This window comes from Strongylocentrotus purpuratus, unplaced genomic scaffold (genome assembly GCF_000002235.5).
Source record: "Strongylocentrotus purpuratus isolate Spur 01 unplaced genomic scaffold, Spur_5.0 spur5_contig_832, whole genome shotgun sequence".
NCBI classification, from domain to species: domain Eukaryota; kingdom Metazoa; phylum Echinodermata; class Echinoidea; order Camarodonta; family Strongylocentrotidae; genus Strongylocentrotus; species Strongylocentrotus purpuratus.
In genome coordinates, this window is record NW_022145538.1 from 328,288 (window position 1) to 349,013 (window position 20,726).

The 20,726-nt window shown below is 35.6% G+C and overlaps 2 protein-coding genes across 2 annotated transcripts; both read left to right on the plus strand.

Moving 5' to 3' along the window:
* On the plus strand, positions 1-6,745 carry LOC105439065 (50 kDa hatching enzyme-like). The gene is made up of 9 exons (XM_030983956.1): positions 1-434; positions 1,179-1,293; positions 1,673-1,857; positions 2,605-2,809; positions 3,095-3,256; positions 3,591-3,818; positions 4,385-4,512; positions 4,996-5,134; positions 5,601-6,745. Exons 1-9 carry the CDS (start codon positions 102-104, stop codon positions 5,900-5,902), a joined length of 1,797 nt encoding a protein of 598 aa, XP_030839816.1. The 5' UTR covers positions 1-101; the 3' UTR covers positions 5,903-6,745.
* Positions 6,746-12,741: 5,996 nt separating this feature from the next.
* On the plus strand, positions 12,742-19,717 carry LOC115923431 (50 kDa hatching enzyme-like). Its single transcript, XM_030983962.1, has 9 exons — positions 12,742-13,286; positions 14,017-14,131; positions 14,587-14,771; positions 15,522-15,726; positions 15,878-16,039; positions 16,486-16,713; positions 17,285-17,412; positions 17,881-18,019; positions 18,664-19,717. Exons 1-9 carry the CDS (start codon positions 12,954-12,956, stop codon positions 18,963-18,965), a joined length of 1,797 nt encoding a protein of 598 aa, XP_030839822.1. The 5' UTR covers positions 12,742-12,953; the 3' UTR covers positions 18,966-19,717.
* The last annotated feature ends 1,009 nt before the right edge of the window (positions 19,718-20,726 follow it).

A 20,726-nucleotide genomic window follows, 5' to 3' on the forward strand; every position in this document is an offset into this window, starting at 1 on the left:
AATCATTATCACTTCTTATCATCAAGCTGTAAACAAGCTCATACAAGTTAGAAGGTTGTTTTCATTTCAACTTAAATCATCGTTCGCTCTTTAGACTGAGAATGGCGAATTTTTGCTTGATATTAGCAGTAGTTTTCTTGACACGGCTAACCACTGTACTAAATACCCCGATCTCGGCCACATTCGGACCGACACAGATAGCTGACATCACAGCATTGGTCAGCGAAGCAGGAGATGATTTCGACTTGACCACTCCGAGATCAGCGATCTTGACTGCTGTCTCCGAAGACGATTCTGATGATGACGATGGCGGTGAATCGATTGAAGATACGACGACACTGCAAACAACAACAACAACACCAACATCTGAAGATGTGGTTTCGGGCATAGTCGTCGACGAGGATATTGACGAGTCAAAAGTCGTAATATTGAAGGTAAGATTCTATTATTACGACATTTATTTTCTTGGTAATGATTCTGCTGTTTATATGGGTGTACTTTCGAGAGGTGGAAGGAAGAGAGAGAGAGAGAGAGAGAGAGAGAGAGAGAGATTAAGCTTGTTAAGATGAAGTTTTGAGCATGTGCTTGTGTCTTCTTTATGAATGTCGTTTCATTGCGAAGTCAAAATTGATCCAGCGAAATCATAATCGTTACAGTTTTAAATACACCTACATGATTACATATTAAACTACAATGATCGCAACAATTAGGTTAATAATTCGTGTTCACTCAATCTTGTTTCCTTGGGGTCCAATCTAATTAAACTACGATCTTATCAATGCGGTTTTGAGTTTGATCCAGTTTCACTAATTCATGATCCCATGTCTAATACTTGATTGCGTTTAGGGCATGAGCTACCGCCAACATTATTTCATTTCGAAGATACAATTTAACTTATGTTAAGCCAAAAGAATGGTTGACACATTTATGCGCTATCTATTCTAATGTAAATTGAACAAGACCTCGTTTTTATTGGTTATCTTGATGTCGCCAAAACTGTGGAGGGAGTTCAGTTGTAGCCGCTTAATCTGAAATACCACCTTTCAGAAGAACGTTATGTTATGAGCAGAATTTTAATTTTAGTAAGCAATTTACAGTGTGATATTCATGTTACTTTCATTCCTTAATTATTCACTTCATTCATAATTATTCTATTGTTAATTAACCTCTTATTTTAGGCCAATCTTGAGCAGTTCGGTTACGTCCCACTCGGTTCAACCTTTGGCGAGGCAAACATCAACTACACATCCGCCATCTTGGAATATCAACAACATGGCGGTATAAACCAAACAGGTGAGTCGCTGATTTGATTTGAACACATTTGCAGTTTAAAGCATCAGTATGTTACAACGTGTAACTCATTAGTTCAGCGTTTTTGGTCGGTGTTTCAAATTACGATTAGTAAACTTGTTTTAGCCTTGCGCATGACACGATGATTTGTGTTAGAGCTAAATATTTATTCTAATATCATTGACAACATTATTGTGATCATTATCACCAACCCCATCATTGTTAAAACCGTTGTCATATTATTACCGTCGTTATGATATCCCCAATTCAATTTCGCATCTTCTATTTTATAGTATTGCTAGTATTATCATTACTTATACTATTATTATTGTTACGTCACTCTTATTCGTGTTGTCACGTTTTATTCCTCCCCGTATGACAGGTATATTGGATGCTGAAACAGCTGAGCTCCTCGATACCCCTCGGTGTGGTGTTCCCGATATCCTACCCTACGTCACAGGTGGCATCGCGTGGCCACGTAACGTAGCTGTGACGTATAGCTTCGGTACACTCACCAATGATCTCAATCAAAACGCGATCAAGAACGAGATAAGGAGAGCCTTTCAGGTGAGCCCATAAAAGTTTAATGTTTGAGTCTGTTTGTTTTTTTGTCGGTGAGGGGGGGGGGGGAGATATTCATACTTTAGAACTGCCGTTCCATATAAGTATGAGTTAGGCATCTAAATGAACATTTCTAAGGCCAAATAAAAAAATAATAACATGTTTAGCGTCCTGTTTTTCGAAAAATAGGAAGGAGGAGGCCCTTTTTTTTCTTCAAAATGGCCGCTCGGTACATTTTCCATGACAGTCGGGGCTATTTTGCAAGATGTCCGCCGACATTTTTTTTTTTTGGTTTTTTTTTTGATCAGAAATAGATCCATTTTAGCAGTGTTTTTCATGTGTTTTTTTCTTAAAAAAACAAAATTAAAAAATTTCAAAAAGGAAGCGGGTGGGGACGCTAAACATGTATATTTTTTTATGGGCTAAGGGTCTTCTTTTAAAGGCTGAACTATTTTGCGAGTATCTTGTAACTCTCTTAAAAGTAACTATTCCATTTTGTTTAGCAAACGCGTCATGCTATTGTATAAATTATCATGTTTGTGATATTGAAAATAATGGAGATATATAATACAAACATGCAGTTAGACAATTTTTGTGGTGCAGGATAATTGAAACGTTTCAGGTAATTATACTATTTTTGTTGATACGCTTAATGATGCCATCAACAAAATTGTTGAATTAATTCTAAATTTCGATTTAAACATGTTGATGATTGGCTTTTATTTATTAATGTCTTTATCATCTTCAATACAGGTTTGGGACGATGTATCCGGTTTGACCTTTCGTGAGGTCGTCGATAGTTCATCTGTCGATATCCGTATCAAGTTCGGGAGCTATGAACACGGTGACGGCATCTCTTTCGATGGCCAAGGCGGCGTCCTCGCCCACGCCTTCCTACCTCGTAACGGTGACGCTCATTTCGACGACTCCGAGACTTGGACAATCGGGACAAACTTTGGTAAGAATTCACATGATTGTCTACGTTTTATTCCCCCTTTTTAAATATAGTTTACTTTAGAATGATGTTGTGATGGGGTGGTTGTGATATTATTTCATTAAAGCTGGTAAATATTTTGAAAAGTTTGGCCTAGTGGAGACATATTCACTATTCTGAATAAAAGAAAGAATAATAGAAACACAGAAAACAATTTTTATTATTTTTATTTATTTGTGATTATTATTATTTTTTCTTAGATGATATTATTTTTCTGTTATGATAATCACATCTTTTTGTATCCATCAGGTACGAACTTGTTTCAGGTTGCAGCTCATGAGTTCGGTCACAGTCTTGGTCTCTACCACTCGGATGTACAGTCAGCTCTTATGTACCCCTATTATCGGGGTTATAATCCCAACTTCAATCTTGATCGTGATGACATTGCTGGTATCACGTCGCTTTATGGAAGTAAGTCATATGGTATTTAATCAATGGAGATATGTATGTTATAAATAAATGTTAACATGACGAGTTCGTCTCTTATTGTTAAAAATGAAGATTTTAATCAGCCTTTCCGTATACCTCTCAACACTTACGTATCAGACAGGTCTCATTTTGAATAATATATGTTTTCATTGATGATTTATTTAGCTTTTGTAAATAATTATTATGGAATCCTGGGGAGGGGCGTGTTGCCCCGTAAATATTTTGTTTTAAAAGGAGCAGTCGTTCCGCCCCTGGACACAAATGTAACATGTAGCATACATAAGATGTAATGTTAATGTATCTTCCTCTTCCTTAGGAAACACTGGCACAACCACAACAACTAGGCGACCCACAATCACCCGTACTACCACACGCCGTACAACCACACGCCGTACAACCACACGCCGTACAACTACACAACCAACCACCACACAGACCACCACCATAAGACCTCCTACGTCCCCTACCCCACCCCGCCAGGCCTGCACGGGATCCTTCGATGCAGTCATCAAAGATTATAGTGGTAGAATATACGCATTGGCCGGTAAGTGGAAATTAATTATGTCTTATTTACAAAAGCAGCTTTCTAAATTATCCCAAACTTCTGTTCTCTAAATTCCTTTTTATTATTCACATGAGCGATGTATTGCTTTGACTTGTCCATATAGCGAATACCACTGTGTCTCTTTCCTACATAATATAATGGATTACATCTTAACTTAATAACCCACTAAGAATAATCGCTCCCATTTTGTACGATAACATAAATGCTAAGCTAAAATTTAATGATAATTATAATCCTTCCTTTGGCAAGCAAGGTAGCATCTTTTCTGTCTATGAATATCAGTTTTTATTACCAAATATGGTACTAATAAACGCTTGTATTGCTAGTTTGACAGGATATTTCTTCCTTAACCCCTTTATCACCCTGATCGGAACAGCAGCATTGGAATATATACTTCTTTTATCGAAGCTCTGCTCTATTTTCCGTCTACGATCCCCTTTACAGCTTATCCAAAAGAAAGAGCTTAATTAATCTAGAAATTTATTTTAATATATCAATTTATATATGTATATTTAATATGCATATTTAATATTTTCATTACACAGGGCGTTACTACTGGCGTCTAGACCAGGCATCACCTTCGTGGGGGGTAGTCCGTAACAGATTTGGATTTGATCTGCCAGAGAACGTGGATGCCAGTTTCCAAAATGGGATCTTTTCATATTTCTTCAGCGTAAGTATTTTATTCGATCTTTATAATCGATGTGAAACTGACAGTACCAATAGTTGTCGATTTCATATTTCGTTACCCTTCATATTCTCTACATCTAACAGTTATTTACTCTATAATTACAAAAGGTGCGCGAAAACTGTATTACCTTCAGTTCTAAAACCTAGTCAACCAAAGATCCAGGAGCATTTCCGTCTACATTAAAATGGATCGAGAATCATCAGTGATTTTAGATTAATTTATTGTTCAAAAATTTCTGGTCCTCGAAACTAGGTACACAACAGCTGAATTTTTGGGGGCCTATTTATAGCTAAATTGTTGAATAAAAAATGCTATGGTCTATAAATACTTTCTCTATTCGGATAATGACCATTTGAATAATTATTACAATCATTCTAACTGTAGCATTCAAGATTGTGTGTAAGAAACTGTTGTGTCGCCGTCACTCTTTTTAATCACTAATCCCTCTTTCTTTTGTTATTATAGGAATGTTATTACTACTACCAGACCTCCACCCAACGCAGATTCTCAAGGATACCAATCAACAGGAGATGGGTTGGTTTACCATGCGACATCGATGCAGCATATAAATCTAGTGACACTGGTCCAACTTTTTTCTTCAAAGGTACATGCTCGTAAAAGTGTATAAATTATGAATTATTTAAATTAAAATATTGAAACGTTTATGATGAAAACAAGTATCCATTTATTTCATCAAGAAATAAAATTAAAAATCTCTTGATTTGTCAAAATAATGATAGTAATACCAAATGGTCTCATCCGAGAATGGATTTTAGACTTTCATCTTTGTTTGTATGAAATACATTACATTATTATGAATACTGACTGACAGGAGATATGAAACTGAAGTTTTGATTTAATAATCTGTTTAACACCTATTTCAAAATCAATATCTCACAAGATATTGATTGATTTATATTTTCACACCAACCTGCGCCGGGAAAGCATTTTATTAGTTAAGTGTCTTTATGACATCATCATCCATACTCCCAGAAGCTTGAATATCAATTTAAATAAACGAAACGATTCGAAATTTAATTAAATCCTTTTGTTTTCCTCTCCATTTTCAGGTGGGTTTGTCTACAAATTTAGCAGCACTAATCGGCTCCAGAGGAGGACTCGCATATCCACTTTTTTCAGGAATACACCTTACGCCCTCCGCGATGGAGTTGAAGCAGTGGTACGCGTCGACAATGATTACCTGCATTTTTACCGAGATGGTCGTTACTACAGGATGAGAGACTCCACTAAGCAGTTTGTCAACTTCCCCAATGGTTTGTCATATCGTAACGTCATTGATACGCTCATTCCACAGTGTCGCAGTCTGAATCTGAGCGTAGAACTCGAGAGTTGCTCGAATTCATCGGAATAAAATGACATTTTTTTAGGGACTTTCCCTTTATCAACGAGCGGTAATGACACCAGCGAAGAAAAGTAACTAAAAAAATTAAGATGGAAAGTTGAAATATGTGTAATGTTCATTGGTTTCTAACTATTTTGTAATACCTTTATGTGCCAATGTACTTACATAAATATAAGCAATATACCATGTATGCAATATCTCTAATTATTACAGCCGAAGCAAAGTTTACTATGATGTCAGCCCAGAAAATTGTAATTCATAACAATTCAATTCTGGTTTATTGTGAATAAAAACATACTGAATAAAAAGTCCGGAGACTCATACAATTCAGTTTACAAATTATAAATACATACAAGAAAAAAAAACTTCAGTTAAAATAGGGGTTCCTTGTTTCATAGCACTCACACTGACCAAATAAAATGACAGTTGAGCCTATATCTTTTAAGAAAATATTTGCATAGATCTTTTTTTAAACGAATGTGTGTATCTTAAATCTTTCTTAGTGCTTAGTGCTCTTAAATGCTTTCAAATATGTTTACACATATAGCCTCTCTACGAATTAATTTCACCTCATGTCGTATTTGTTCACCTCATAATATCACTGTCATCATCAGTTGCATTTATCTTGCGCCATTGTCCTCGAATGTTATAACTTTTATTTATTTATATGTTACGATTTTAATTTGGATATTAATCTGTGAATCTGATTAATGAGATGAAAAAACCCATCAAGTTCTAGGTGAACCTTACTAAATACCCACAGGTGCTGGTTATCTATATTGTTTTCATCTATTACAAGTGGGTTTCTATATTATCTCTCTGTAAATAAAACTAATTATTCAATTGAAGTCACGATTGTCTCGGTTACATGTGTTTACTTTCTTAACATTTCATTTCTATTATTGAACATGGTTGAGAAAGCCATGGAATTCCCCCGTTGTAATATGGGATGAAAAGTGCAGTTACATGTACTTCTCGTTGATATGTAACCTTATGGAGGGAACAAGGAGAGATTACCACAAAAAAGAGCAAGGAGGAGAGAGAGAGAGAGAGAGAGAGAGATAGAGAGAGAGAGAGAGAGAGAGAGAGAGAGAGAGAGAGAGAGAGAGAGAGAGATACGTGTATAATATGACGTTGCCAAATAGTTTGAAGTCTTGTTATCGTGTCAAGTAGTAACACAGATATTCTTTCATAACATGAGTACACACGGAGGCCTGCAATTGAAATGAAGAGTGTACGTGTGCACTAAGTAAATAAAGTAAGACCAACATTCATTGTCCTACTGTTACATTTCATGCTTGAAATGTTCACGAAATATAATCGAAACGGCACCTGCAATCGAAAAAGACGATTCTGTAATTAGAGGTCGATCAGTGTTTTTTTTCCTCGCATAAAAGGGACGGTAAACAATTTCGGAAAACCACTATTAAACGACAAAGGAAAAAAAAAGGTATCAAATTTTGTAGGTGATCACGAACACAAACAAAATCTCAGACACACTCTAAATTTTTACAACGGTTGACCCATTTTGTATGTGCTTCTTTTTGTTTTATTCTTTTTGTTTTTGTTTGTTTGTAAAATAACAATTTCTGGTCTTCTGTATTTCCTCATAATGATATATAGCATACATCTTCACATGTTCAGCATTTGTCTCCATTTCTGGAGGGATATACATAGTTTTCTACATGAAATATTTTCTTTTATCTGTAAACGATAATCCAAGAGGTAAAAAAAAATATGAAGAAGCCTCTGTTTTGTTCTTTTCTTTTAAATTCTGTCTAACAAAGCTTTTGTCAATAGTAAAAAGTGCATAATCTAAAAAAATATCGACATCGTTTTCCTTCTTTTTATTAAATTAAATACCAAACAATAGATGACATGGTTCGAAATTAGAGTTAAATCTTGTTCTCCAGTAAACTTGCGTTTTTTATATTTTTTTGTATGTGCTTGTGTTCAAACGATTCAACCACTGACAATAGTGGTTGTGAACTGTAAGCAGCAGCGTGTCTGCAAACGCTTAAATATCTTGACTAATTTCACAACGGATAAACCATTCAGGGGGGGGGGGGAGGGCTAAACCCCCCTTTGGTATTTTTTGTGTGTAACCCCCCCCCCTAAACCCCCTAAACCCCCCCCCCCCTTTGTATTTTTGTTTTGTATTTTTTTTTTATAAAAAAAAAAAAAGAAAAAAGAAAAAAGATATTCCCATGGCTGACCTAAAATAGCTGACCTTACCCCCCCCCCAACGGAGCAAAATGTCAAATTTTCAAAAAAAAAGTGTCCTCTTAACCCCCCCCCCCCCCCCCCCCCCCCCCCCTCCGCTTATTCAGCGGCTGGCTGAGTCGTTGCGAAATTTTCGGCCCGATTTATAAATGTTAAAACTCCCCCCTTGAACAAAATCCTGCGTACGCGCCTGAAACCATTCAATATCTGACAGTAAGAGACAAAAATGTTTTCAATAACAAACAGATAAACTGATTGTTTTAACAATGAGTGCTTAATTTCCTGCGTTTAAAGTGTTTGAATACTAACATCTAAACACGTATGCGCTAGTGCATGCTTGAGCTAGATTTTGGGGACAAATACATGTTAGTATTACGCTAACATGTTTACAGCTCATGCTTGGGACACGTTTGTCTTTTCATTAACCTCAGTTCCACCACCACACCGACCCCTCACCGATCCCACGCCGACAGATTTTGGCCATATTATGGGGGTAATGTAATTGTTTGATCAACTTTCAACTTGTTTTCACTTTGTCTTGGTGGAGAAAATTAACGGATTTTGAGAAAACAACGGTATATACCGGGAACGGAAGGATTGAAGAGAGTAAGGAGGAGAAGAAAGAAGTTGTACCTTGTATAAAATAATCCCGATGGCAGCTTATCATACAGCAGAGTATGCCAGCAGAGTATTAACAAATATAGGGGATCGACAGTTAGAGAGAGTGAGTGAGTGAGAGAGAGAGAGAGAGAGAGAGGGGAGAGACACACACAGAGAGAGAAAGAGAGTCAGAGAGAGAGAGAGAGAGAAGGAGAGAGAGAGAGAGAGAGCGAGAGAGAGAGAGAGAGAGAGAGAGAGAGAGAGAGAGATATAAAAAATAAAAAATAAAAAAAGCTTGCACCCAAGTTATACCAACGCAACGGATACGAGATGGAACAACAAAGTAATTTTAATAATAGAAAATACTTCAATTTTACATCACTAGCATATCACTAAATCTTATCGAAACCGACCGATTCCTTTCCATAAAAGTAGGATTGGTTCGTCTTTACGTTTGCAGCAGGCAAGGAAAACAGATTTTACATATTCATTTTGAAATTACACAAACTATCTTTATTTCGTTCTGATAATTGAAAATGTGAAACATGGGACTATCAACTGAACTTTGTTATTATTATTCAACAATTATTTATATCTTGGACTTGGAAGTATGTAGTCAATAGTAGCCTACTAAATTAGCCAAACAGGATATAGCCGTTAATGATATGGGGTAAGGATTCTCGTAATAATGACCTTAACCCGGATTTTGTCACATCCATGTAATTCAAATCAGATTATAATCCTTAACTACCACTCTTACAAATAAGTAGACAAACGTTTAGACATGTGGTCTTTATAACGACAATCTTTGTGTTGCAAAGAAAGGTTTGAAAGATGATTAATTGTTTCGTAATGGCCCTCTCACTCTCTCTCTCTCACTCTCTCTCTCACTCTCTCTCTCTCTCTCTCTCTCTCTCTCTCGCTATATGCTACGAACTTAAATATGATCAGCCCATTTTAAAACTTTACCTAGATATATATTTGTTTAGTGTTTATTTGATTATGTTCTTGTCTTACTGACCACATCGATTAATCTGTTATAAATAGATTTCGTATTGATTGTAGTCTAATCGATCAAACTCAAGTTTATCCTTTTCATTTAAAGTGCTTTTAACAGTTTTTCTGGCAGCATTTTGTCTGGCTTTTTAGCTCCTGATTTTTACAACAATTCTGTTTTGTTTTTCTCTTTCAAATACGTGTTTTAGTTTGAAACGGTTTTCAGTAAATCCATACTTATTCCCGACGATTAACATTTTGTACATACACCAGATTGCTATCGTTGTTACAACGTCTATCTCTCTATTAATATTAATCTTAAGTAAACAAGAGATATCCATGCAAAAATCAATATTAAAAGTGTACTTCACAACATGATTGATATAATCAAAGACATTATCATTCTGTTCACATTCGATAAACACATGCACTATTTCCTCTATGACATGGCACTGGGGAGAGAATCTGTCGTCTGCTAATCCCCATTTGTAAATGTTGTTTTTTACAGGTAGTTTATTGTACATCAATTTGAAATTGAAGTCCCTTAATACGATGTTCCCTTGTAAACGTTAAATTCCTTTTGAACACGAAAGACCAGTCAATATTTTTTTGAAGTATATTCCCCCCCCCCCAAAAGACAGCATCTGTTTGTGAATGTAAGTTTAAAAGATATCAGATTGTATAAACGTTTGATGCTTACTGTACGTCACTGATAAGTAAAGACACTCTTCAAAATTGGAAATAAGGAATTTCAGGAGTGGGTATAATATACTGGTTCCGTTACTTCATTTGAAAGATCTCTGAACCATATATTTGGAATAGCTTTCTTCAATTTAGTATAATCGGTCCTTTAGATAAATCATTCCACAACTAAAGTTTTTGTTATGCCATATTATTTGCTTATAAAAAATTGTGTCTTGTATAGAATAATTTTCACTGCAAGTATAACCTTTCACTTAATTCCAGGCTTGTAATATTTCTAGATAGAAATCAGGAAGTTGCCAATCATGGACATCGAATAATTTATGGTCATAGTTACATGTACAGTTTAAAGCCACACTGTACTACTTGTAGCTACTTGCTCCCTCTATATAGAAAACAATGCCTAATCGGTGACCATTGGTCCCCCATGATCCTCTCTTTCTTATGTTAATTGAGAGCTGAGTTGATGAGATAACCACCTGTCCAGTGACCTTGCAGGGGTCTAATCCCTCCTATAAACTAGTACAGATAATCTTTAACAGAAGATTTACGCAACCGAGCAAATCAAACCAATAATTACAAATATCTGTCCATGGACCTTCACTGTCATCCAATGATCTACCAAGCCATCTTAAACGAAAACTCAATATCTGTTTCTCAGTGTTAACCATTAAAAAAAAAAAAACCTTGGCTATAATCTTGAGTAAGGATGGAACTTTTTTCCTTATCGATTTTGGATTTCCAAATAAAATTGAATACTAATTTATTTAATTTCTGCAGACACTTTTGTGGAATTGTGTCTACCATCATTAAGTGAACTATTTGACTTTAAAGTGGTTTAAGGTTTCTGCTTCTCCAGTTATCCAGGATCTAGATCCTCATGATATTGAGGAAAAAATAATTATAAAGAAATGTTAAGTAAAATAAAGAAATTATTAAAATTGGTGGAAATAAATAATTTAAAAAAAACATATGCATACTCAGAAGTGATTTATGTCAGCTCTTTAATTCCTGTGCATGAATGGGTCTTCAAAGAAATTGATGAAATTTTTTTCAATCTGCTATGGCAAGGTAGGAATAAGATTAGAAGGTGTACCCTGTATCTAGATTATAGACAAGGAGGACTGAATATGCTAAATGTTAGACTTTTTGTCGAGATACAAGAGGTGATGTGAATGAAAAGACTTATAACTGGAGACCAGAAAGTGAAATGGAAAAAATATACACATTTCTAATGAGACCCTTTTGGGGTAATCTATTTTAATATTGAATTTTTATTCCTGAAAAATGATTAGAATACCATTACAAAAAACAACAACCAGGAAATGTTAACTATGAGGCGTGATATGAATGTGTTTATTAAAAAAGATACAACTAAGAAAGCAACAGATTTATTACAAATAATTTAGGTATATTCATAGAGAGGGGACTGACATTTTTTAATTAAAATCTTTTTCTTAAAAATACATACATATATTACTATGCGATAGGTGTAGAAGGAAAACTGAAGCCGGGTGCTTATTTCTGAGTTATGAAGAGGAAATATAATTAGTTGAAAAATGTATGTAGTCATACCTGAGAAATGGAAACTGGATCTCACAAAGAACCAGCTATCACATTCTGGTCTAAAAATAGAGTTTAAGTTTTCAAAGAAAACATTTCAATTTGATTTAGTTTGTTCGAAGAATTTATGACAGTCTGTATCAAAATTTGATAAATACACCAATTAGTTTTCAAAATTTGCAATCATTATGATTTGAGAAAACGTGTGACTGATCACTTGGCTTGAGAAAGTCCACAGAAGTGGAAAGGTTTCTGTATCAATCATTATATTACATATCGGTAACGGAAATGGAAAGGTTTCAGCTTCATCCCAGAATTTGCAAATTGGATAAAAAGACTAAAAGAATTTCAATTCAAACTGCTGTATAATATTGTTTGTGTTAGTTAATCACCACTTTACAGGTTTCATTTAATATCATGTGATAAGTGCTTCTCTGTGTGGAAAATTAAATATATGTTATTTCGTAGTAGCGAGAAAAAGAGAAACGAAACATTGCTACTGAACTAAAAAGATTGTTAGGGAAAAAGAAATTCTGAGATTTAACTTCCTAGACTCTCTCCCATTTGTATCCGTCCAATAAATTCCATACACTTTCAATTTCTTTGTCAGGGTAACCCAATTCAAACCCGGAACTACGTAGCTAGGCAACAAGAAACATCATCCGCAGAGTTCCGGGAGAAGATTGACATCCTATATCGCCGTTGGTCAATAGTTTACTATTGTCCGTACAATAGTCGTCCAATCAAAAAGGAGCTTACCAGGTACGCGTACGGAACAGGCCAATCAGAGCAGCGTTTGTTAGGGCGCGGTTAACTAGAAACCCACTTTTACTGGGATTCAAAATCGAATAAATAGCCAGTGAATTGTTTGTGAAAATCATTATCACTTCTTATCATCAAGCTGTAAACAAGCTCATACAAGTTAGAAGGTTGTTTTCATTTCAACTAAAATCATCGTTCGCTCTTTAGACTGAGAATGGCGCAGTTTTGCTTGATATTAGCAGTAGTTTTTTTGACACGGCTAACCACTGTACTAAATACCCCGATCTCGGCCACATTCGGACCGACACAGATAGCTGACATCACAGCATTGGTCAGCGAAGCAGGAGATGATTTCGACTTGACCACTCCGAGATCAGCGATCTTGACTGCTGTCTCCGAAGACGATTCTGATGATGACGATGGCGGTGAATCGGTTGAAGATACGACGACACTGCAAACAACAACAACAACACCAACATCTGAAGATGTGGTTTCGGGCATAGTCGTCGACGAGGATATTGACGAGTCAAAAGTCGTAATATTGAAGGTAAGATTCTATTATTACGACATTTATTTTCTTGGTAATGATTCTGCTGTTTATATGGGTGTACTTTCGAGAGGTGGAAGGAAGAGAGAGAGAGAGAGAGAGAGATTAAGCTTGTTAAGATGAAGTTTTGAGCATGTGCTTGTGTCTTTTTTATGAATGTCGTTTCATTGCGAAGTCAAAATTGATCCAGCGAAATCATAATCGTTACAGTTTTAAATACACCTACATGATTACATATTAAACTACAATGATCGCAACAATTAGGTTAATAATTCGTGTTCACTCAATCTTGTTTCCTTGGGGTCCAATCTAATAACTACGATCTTATCAATGCGGTTTTGAGTTTGATCCAGTTTCACTAATTCATGATCCCATGTCTAATACTTGATTGCGTTTAGGGCATGAGCTACCGCCAACATTATTTCATTTCGAAGATACAATTTAACTTATGTTAAGCCAAAAGAATGGTTGACACATTTATGCGCTCTCTATTCTAATGTAAATTGAACAAGACCTCGTTTTTATTGGTTATCTTGATGTCGCCAAAACTGTGGAGGGAGTTCAGTTGTAGCCGCTTAATCTGAAATACCACCTTTCAGAAGAACGTTATGTTATGAGCAGAATTTTAATTCTAGTAAGCAATTTACAGTATGATATTCATGTTACTTTCATTCCTTAATTATTCACTTCATTCATAATTATTCTATTGTTAATTAACCTCTTATTTTAGGCCAATCTTGAGCAGTTCGGTTACGTCCCACTCGGTTCAACCTTTGGCGAGGCAAACATCAACTACACATCCGCCATCTTGGAATATCAACAACATGGCGGTATAAACCAAACAGGTGAGTCTCTGATTTGATTTGAACACATTTGCAGTTTATAGCATCAGTATGTTACAACGTGTAACTCATTAGTTCAGCGTTTTTGGTCGGTGTTTCAAATTACGATTAGTAAACATGTACAGTAGACTTGCACATGACATGGTGATATGTGTTAGAGCTAAACATGTATTCTAATATTATTGACAACATTATTTTTATCATTATCACCAACCCAATCATTGTTGAAACCGTTCTCATATTATTACCGTCGTTATGATATCCTCAATTTACGTTCGCATCTTCTGTTTTGATTTCTCACATCATCACGGTTTTGAGTAAGTCACAGACCTTGCTGTCATCAATGTCATTACTATTCTCATTATCATTGCTAGTATTATCATTACTTATAATAGCACTATTGTTACGTCACTCTTATTAACATTCTTACGTTTTATTCATCCCCATTCATATGACAGGTATATTGGATGCTGAAACAGCTGAGCTCCTCGATACCCCTCGATGTGGTGTTCCCGATATCCTACCCTACGTCACAGGTGGCATCGCGTGGCCACGTAACGTAGCTGTGACGTATAGCTTCGGTACACTCACCAATGATCTCAATCAAAACGCGATCAAGAACGAGCTAAGGAGAGCCTTTCAGGTGAGCCCATAAATGTTTAATGTTCGAGTCTGTTTTTTTTTTTTTTTGTCGGTGAGGGGGGGGGGGGATATTCATACTTTAGAACTGCCGTTCCATATTAGTATGAGTTAGGCATCTAAATGAACATTTCTAAGGCCAAATAAAAAAATAATAACATGTTTAGCGTCCTGTTTATCGATAAATAGGAAGAAGGAGGCCCTTTTTTTTCTTCAAAATGGCCGCTCGGTACATTTTCCATGACAGTCGGGGCTATTTTGCAAAATGTCCGCCGACCTTTTTTTTTAATTTTTTTAATTTTTTTTATCAGAAATAGATCCATTTTAGCAGTGTTTTTCAAGTGTTTTTTCTTAAACAAACAAAATTTCGAAATTTCAAAAAGGAAGCGGGTGGGGGCGCTAAACATGTATATTTTTTATGGGCTAAGGGTCTTCTTTTAAAGGCTGAACTATTTTGCGAGTATCTTGTAACTCTCTTAAAAGTAACCATTCCATTTTGTTTAGCAAATGCGTCATGCTATTGTATAAATTATCATGTTTGTGATATTGAAAATAATGGAGATTTATAATACAAACATGCAGTTAGACAATTTTTGTGGTGCAGGATAATTGAAACGTTTCAGGTAATTATACTATTTTTGTTGATACGCTTAATGATGCCATCAACAAAATTGTTGAATTAATTCTGAATTTCGATTTAAACATGTTGATGATTGGCTTTTATTTATTAATGTCTTTATCATCTTCAATACAGGTTTGGGACGATGTATCCGGTTTGACCTTTCGTGAGGTCGTCGATAGTTCATCTGTCGATATCCGTATCAAGTTCGGGAGCTATGAACACGGTGACGGCATCTCTTTCGATGGCCAAGGCGGCGTCCTCGCCCACGCCTTCCTACCTCGTAACGGTGACGCTCATTTCGACGACTCCGAGACTTGGACAATCGGGACAAACTTTGGTAAGAATTCACATGATTGTCTACGTTTTATTCCCCCTTTTTTAAATACATCTTCAGGATGCTAGTGTTTGTGATTGTCATTTTTTTTTCTTTCCACAATGCTCACCGACATTTTCTGTTACTGATAATCACATCATTTCCTATCCATCAGGTACGAACTTGTTCCAGGTTGCAGCTCATGAGTTCGGTCACAGTCTTGGTCTCTACCACTCGGATGTACAGGCAGCTCTTATGTACCCCTATTATCGGGGTTATAATCCCAACTTCAATCTTGATCGTGATGACATTGCTGGTATCACGTCGCTTTATGGAAGTAAGTCATGTGGAATTAATCAATAGAGATATTTATGTTATAATTTTTAAAATGACGATTTCGTCTCTTATTGTTAAAAATGAAGATTTTAATCAACCTACCTATAGACGTCTCAACACTTACATATCCGACAGATATCATTTTTAATACTATTTGTTCACCTGACGAAGTGTTGCAGCGGCGCACGAAACGTCGTAATTTTTTTGATCCCTTGTTGACCATAAATTGCGAGACAAACGAATATAACTAGAGATATTATTTCTGATAATATTTGTTATCATTAATGATTTATTTAGCTTTGGAAAAATATATATTAAGGAATCCTGGTCGTGTTTTTGACCCGTAAATATTTTGTTTTAAAAGGAGCATTTGCTCCGCTCCTGGACCCAAATAAAAAAATGTAGCATAAATAAGATGAAATGTTAATGTATCTTCCTCTTCCATAGGAAACACTGGCACAACCACAACAACAAGGCGACCCACAATCACCCGTACTACCACACGCCGTACAACCACACGCCGTACCACCACACGCCGTACAACTACACAACCTACCACCACACAGACTACCACAATAAGACCTCCTACGTCCCCTACCCCACCCCGCCAGGCCTGCACGGGATCCTTCGATGCAGTCATCAAAGATTATAGTGGTAGAATATACGCATTGGCCGGTAAGAAGAAATTAATGATGTCTTATGTTCAAAAGCAGCTTTCTAAGTTATCCCAAACTTCTGTTCTCTAAATTCCTTTTCATTATTTACATGAGCGATGTATTGATTTGACTTTTCTATATAGCGAATACCACTGTGTCTCTTCGCTGCATATAGAATGGATTGCATCTTAACTTCTACATTAATAACCCACTTAGGATTTGATCGCTCCAATTTTGGACGATAAAATAAATGCTAAGCTAAAATTTGATGATAATTATAATCCATCCTTTAGCAAGCAAGTTAAAAACTTAACCTATTTACAAAAAAAAATCTTTTCATTACTTGAATATCAGTTCTTATCACCAAATATGGTAGTACAGTGACCGCTTGTAATGATAATTTGAAAGGATATTGCTCATTACCCTTTTATCACCCTGGTATGAATGTGTTAAAGCAGCATAGACTATATACTTCTGTTATCGAAGCTCTGCTCCATTTCTGTCTACGATCCCCTATACAGCTTATCCTAGAGAAAAAGGTTTATTTAATCTAGACATTGATTTACTAATTTAATATTTTCATTACACAGGGCGTTACTACTGGCGTCTAGACCAGGCTTCACCTTCATGGGGGGTAGTTCGTAACAGATTTGGATTTGATCTGCCAGAGAACGTGGATGCCAGTTTCCAAAATGGGATCTTTTCATATTTCTTCAGCGTAAGTACTTTATTCGATTTTTATAATCGATGTAAAACTGGCAGTACATAATAGTTCATTACCCTTCATATTCTCTACATCTAACAGTTATTTATTCTATAATTACAAAAGGTGCGCGAAAACTGTATTACCTTCAGTTTTATTACCTCGTTCACCAAAGGCCCAGGAGCATCTCCGTCTACATTTAATGGGCCGAGGATCATAAATGATTTTAGATCAATGGTCAAAGCTTCTGCTTCTCGAAACCAAGTACATATTTTAAAGCAGCTTAATTTTGGGGGCCTATTTATAGCTAAATTGTTGAATAAAAAACGCTATGGTTTATAAATATTTTCTCTAGTCGGATAATGACCATTTGAATAATGATTACAATCATTCTAACTGTAGCATTCAAGATTGTGTGTAAGAAACTGTTGCGTCTCCGTCACTCTTTTTAATCACTAATCCCTCTTTCTTTTGTTATTACAGGAATGTTATTACTACTACCAGACCTCGACCCAACGCAGATTCTCAAGGATACCAATCAACAGGAGATGGGTTGGTTTACCATGCGACATCGATGCAGCATATAAATCTAGTGACACTGGTCCAACTTTTTTCTTCAAAGGTACATTTTTTTAAAATTGTATAAATTATGATTTATTTAAAATAAAACATTACAGCGTTTCACATACCGCAAAATCTGTCCCGTCTGATGAAAACAAGTATCCATTTATTTCATCAAGAAAAAAAGTCTTGATTTGACAATTAAATAATTATAGTAATACCAAATGGTTTCATCCGAGAATGGATTTTAGACTTTCGTCTTTGTATGTATGAAATACATTTCAGAGAATCTCCCTTTGTGTATTTAATTTTACTATTGACAATTATTATGAATACTGACTGACAGCAGAAATGGAACTGAAATCTGATTTAATAATCTGTTTAACACCTGTGATTTATCCGTGATTGAGCACTATTTTGTGAATAGTCAAGAGATTTCATAACGAATGAAGTTCATTATTAACCTCAGGATGCATTAATAACCGAAGTCTCTTTACAAGTCATCAACTATTTCAAAATCAATATCTCACAAGATATTGATTGATTTCCATTTTCACACCAACATGCGCCGGGAAAGCATTTTATTGGTGAAGTATCTTTATGACAATACCATCATCCATATTCCCAGAAGCTTGAATATCAATATAAATAAACTAAATGATTCGAAAATTAATGAAATCCTTTTGTTTCCCTTTCCATTTTCAGGTGGGTTTGTCTACAAATTTAGCAGCACAAATCGGCTCCAAAGGAGGACTCGCATATCCACTTTTTTCAGGAATACACCTTACGCCCTCCGCGATGGAGTTGAAGCAGTGGTACGCGTCGACGATGTTTACCTGCATTTTTACCGAGATGGTCGATACTACAGGATGAGAGACTCCACTAAGCAGTTTGTCAACTTCCCCAATGGTTTGTCATATCGTAACGTCATTGATACGCTCATTCCACAGTGTCGCAGTCTGAATCTGAGCGTAGAAATCGAGAGTTGCTCGAATTCCTCGGAATGAAATGACATTTTTTTTAGGGACTTTCCCTTTATCAACGAGCGGTAATGACCCCAGCGAAGAATAGTAACTAAAAGTGTTAAGATGGAAAGTTTAAATATGGGTAATTTTCATTGCTTACTTACTATTTTGTATAAGACCTCTATGCGCCAATGTACTTTCATAAATATAAGCAATATACCATGTATCCAATATCTATAATAATATATGTTACAGCTGAAGCATAGTTCATTATGATTTCAGCCCAGAAAATTGTAATTCATAACAAAGTTGAAAGAGTGGTACTTTGTTTCAAAGCACTCGCACTGACCGAATGAAATGTCAGTTGAGCATAACTTTTAAGAAAATATTTGTATAGATCCTTTTTTTTAAACGAATGTGTGTATTTATTACGCAAATCTTTCTTAGTGCTTATTGCTCTTAAATGCTTTCAACTATGTTTACACATAGCCTCTCTACGAATTAATTTCACCTCACGTCGTATTTGTTCACCTCATAATATCGCTGTAATCATCAGTTGCATTTATCTTGCGCCATTGTCCTCGAATGTTATAACTCTTATTTATTTATATGTTTAGATTTTAATTTGGATATTAATTTATGAATCTGATTAATGAGATGAAAAAACCCATCAAGTTTTAGGTGAACCTTACTAAATACCCACAGGTGCTGGTTATCTATATTGTTTTCATCTATTACAAGTGGGTTTCTATATTATCTCTCTGTAAATAAAACTAATTATTCAATTGAAGTCACGATTGTCTCGGATACATGTGTTGACTTTCTCTACATTTCATTTCTATTATTGAACATGGTTGAGAAAGCGTGTCATTTTTAATTGCGCCATGGAATTCCCCCGTTGTACTATGGGATGAAAAGTGCAGTTACATGTACTTTTCGTTGATATGTAACCTTATGAAGGGAACAAGGAGAGATTACCACAAAAAAGAGCAAGGAGGAGAGAGAGAGAGAGAGAGAGAGAGAGAGAGAGAGAGAGAGAGAGAGAGAGAGATAGAGAGGGAGAGAGAGAGAGAGAGAGAGAGAGAGAGAGAGAGAGAGAGAGAGATACGTGTATAATATGAAGTTGCCAAATAGTTTGAACTCTTGTTATCATGTCAAGTAGTAACACAGATATTCTTTCATAACATGAGTACACACGGAGGCCTGCAATTGAAATGAAGAGTGTACGTGTGCACTAAGTAAATAAAGTAAGACCAACATTTATTTTCCTACTGTTACATTTCATGCTTGAAATGTTCACGAAATATAATCGAAACGGCACCTGCAATCGAAATAGACGATTCTGTTAGAGGCCGATCAGTGTTTTTTTTTCCTCGTATAAAAGGGGCGGTAAACAATTTCGGAAAACCAGTATAAAAACGAGAAAGGATAAAAAAAAAGGTTATCACATTTTGTAGGTAATCACGAACAAAAACAAATCTCAGACACACTCTAAATTTTTACAACGGTTGACCCATTTTGTATGTGCTTCTTTTTGTTTTATTCTTTTTGTTTTTGTTTGTTTGTAAAATAACAATTTCTGGTTTTCTTTATTTCCTCATAATGATATATACATCTTCATATTTTCAGCATTTGCCTCCATTTCTGGAGGGATATACATAGTTTTCTACAAGAAATATTTTCTTTTATCTGTAAACGATAATCCAAGAGGTAAAACAAAATATGAAGAAGCCTCTGTTTGTTCTTTTCTTTTAAATTCTTTCCAACAAAGCTTTTGTAAATAGTAAAAAGTGCATAATCTAA

Bases quoted from the DNA above. Each gene is read 5' to 3' on its own strand.
- LOC105439065 (XM_030983956.1), top strand. From the start codon at position 102: ATGGCGAATTTTTGCTTGATATTAGCAGTAGTTTTCTTGACACGGCTA. The intron at 435-1,178 runs GTAAGATTCTAT...CTCTTATTTTAG, and splicing joins CAAAAGTCGTAATATTGAAG to GCCAATCTTGAGCAGTTCGG. The intron at 1,294-1,672 runs GTGAGTCGCTGA...CCCGTATGACAG, and splicing joins TGGCGGTATAAACCAAACAG to GTATATTGGATGCTGAAACA.
- LOC115923431 (XM_030983962.1), top strand. From the start codon at position 12,954: ATGGCGCAGTTTTGCTTGATATTAGCAGTAGTTTTTTTGACACGGCTA. The intron at 15,727-15,877 runs GTAAGAATTCAC...CCTATCCATCAG, and splicing joins GACAATCGGGACAAACTTTG to GTACGAACTTGTTCCAGGTT. The intron at 17,413-17,880 runs GTAAGTACTTTA...TTGTTATTACAG, and splicing joins TCTTTTCATATTTCTTCAGC to GAATGTTATTACTACTACCA.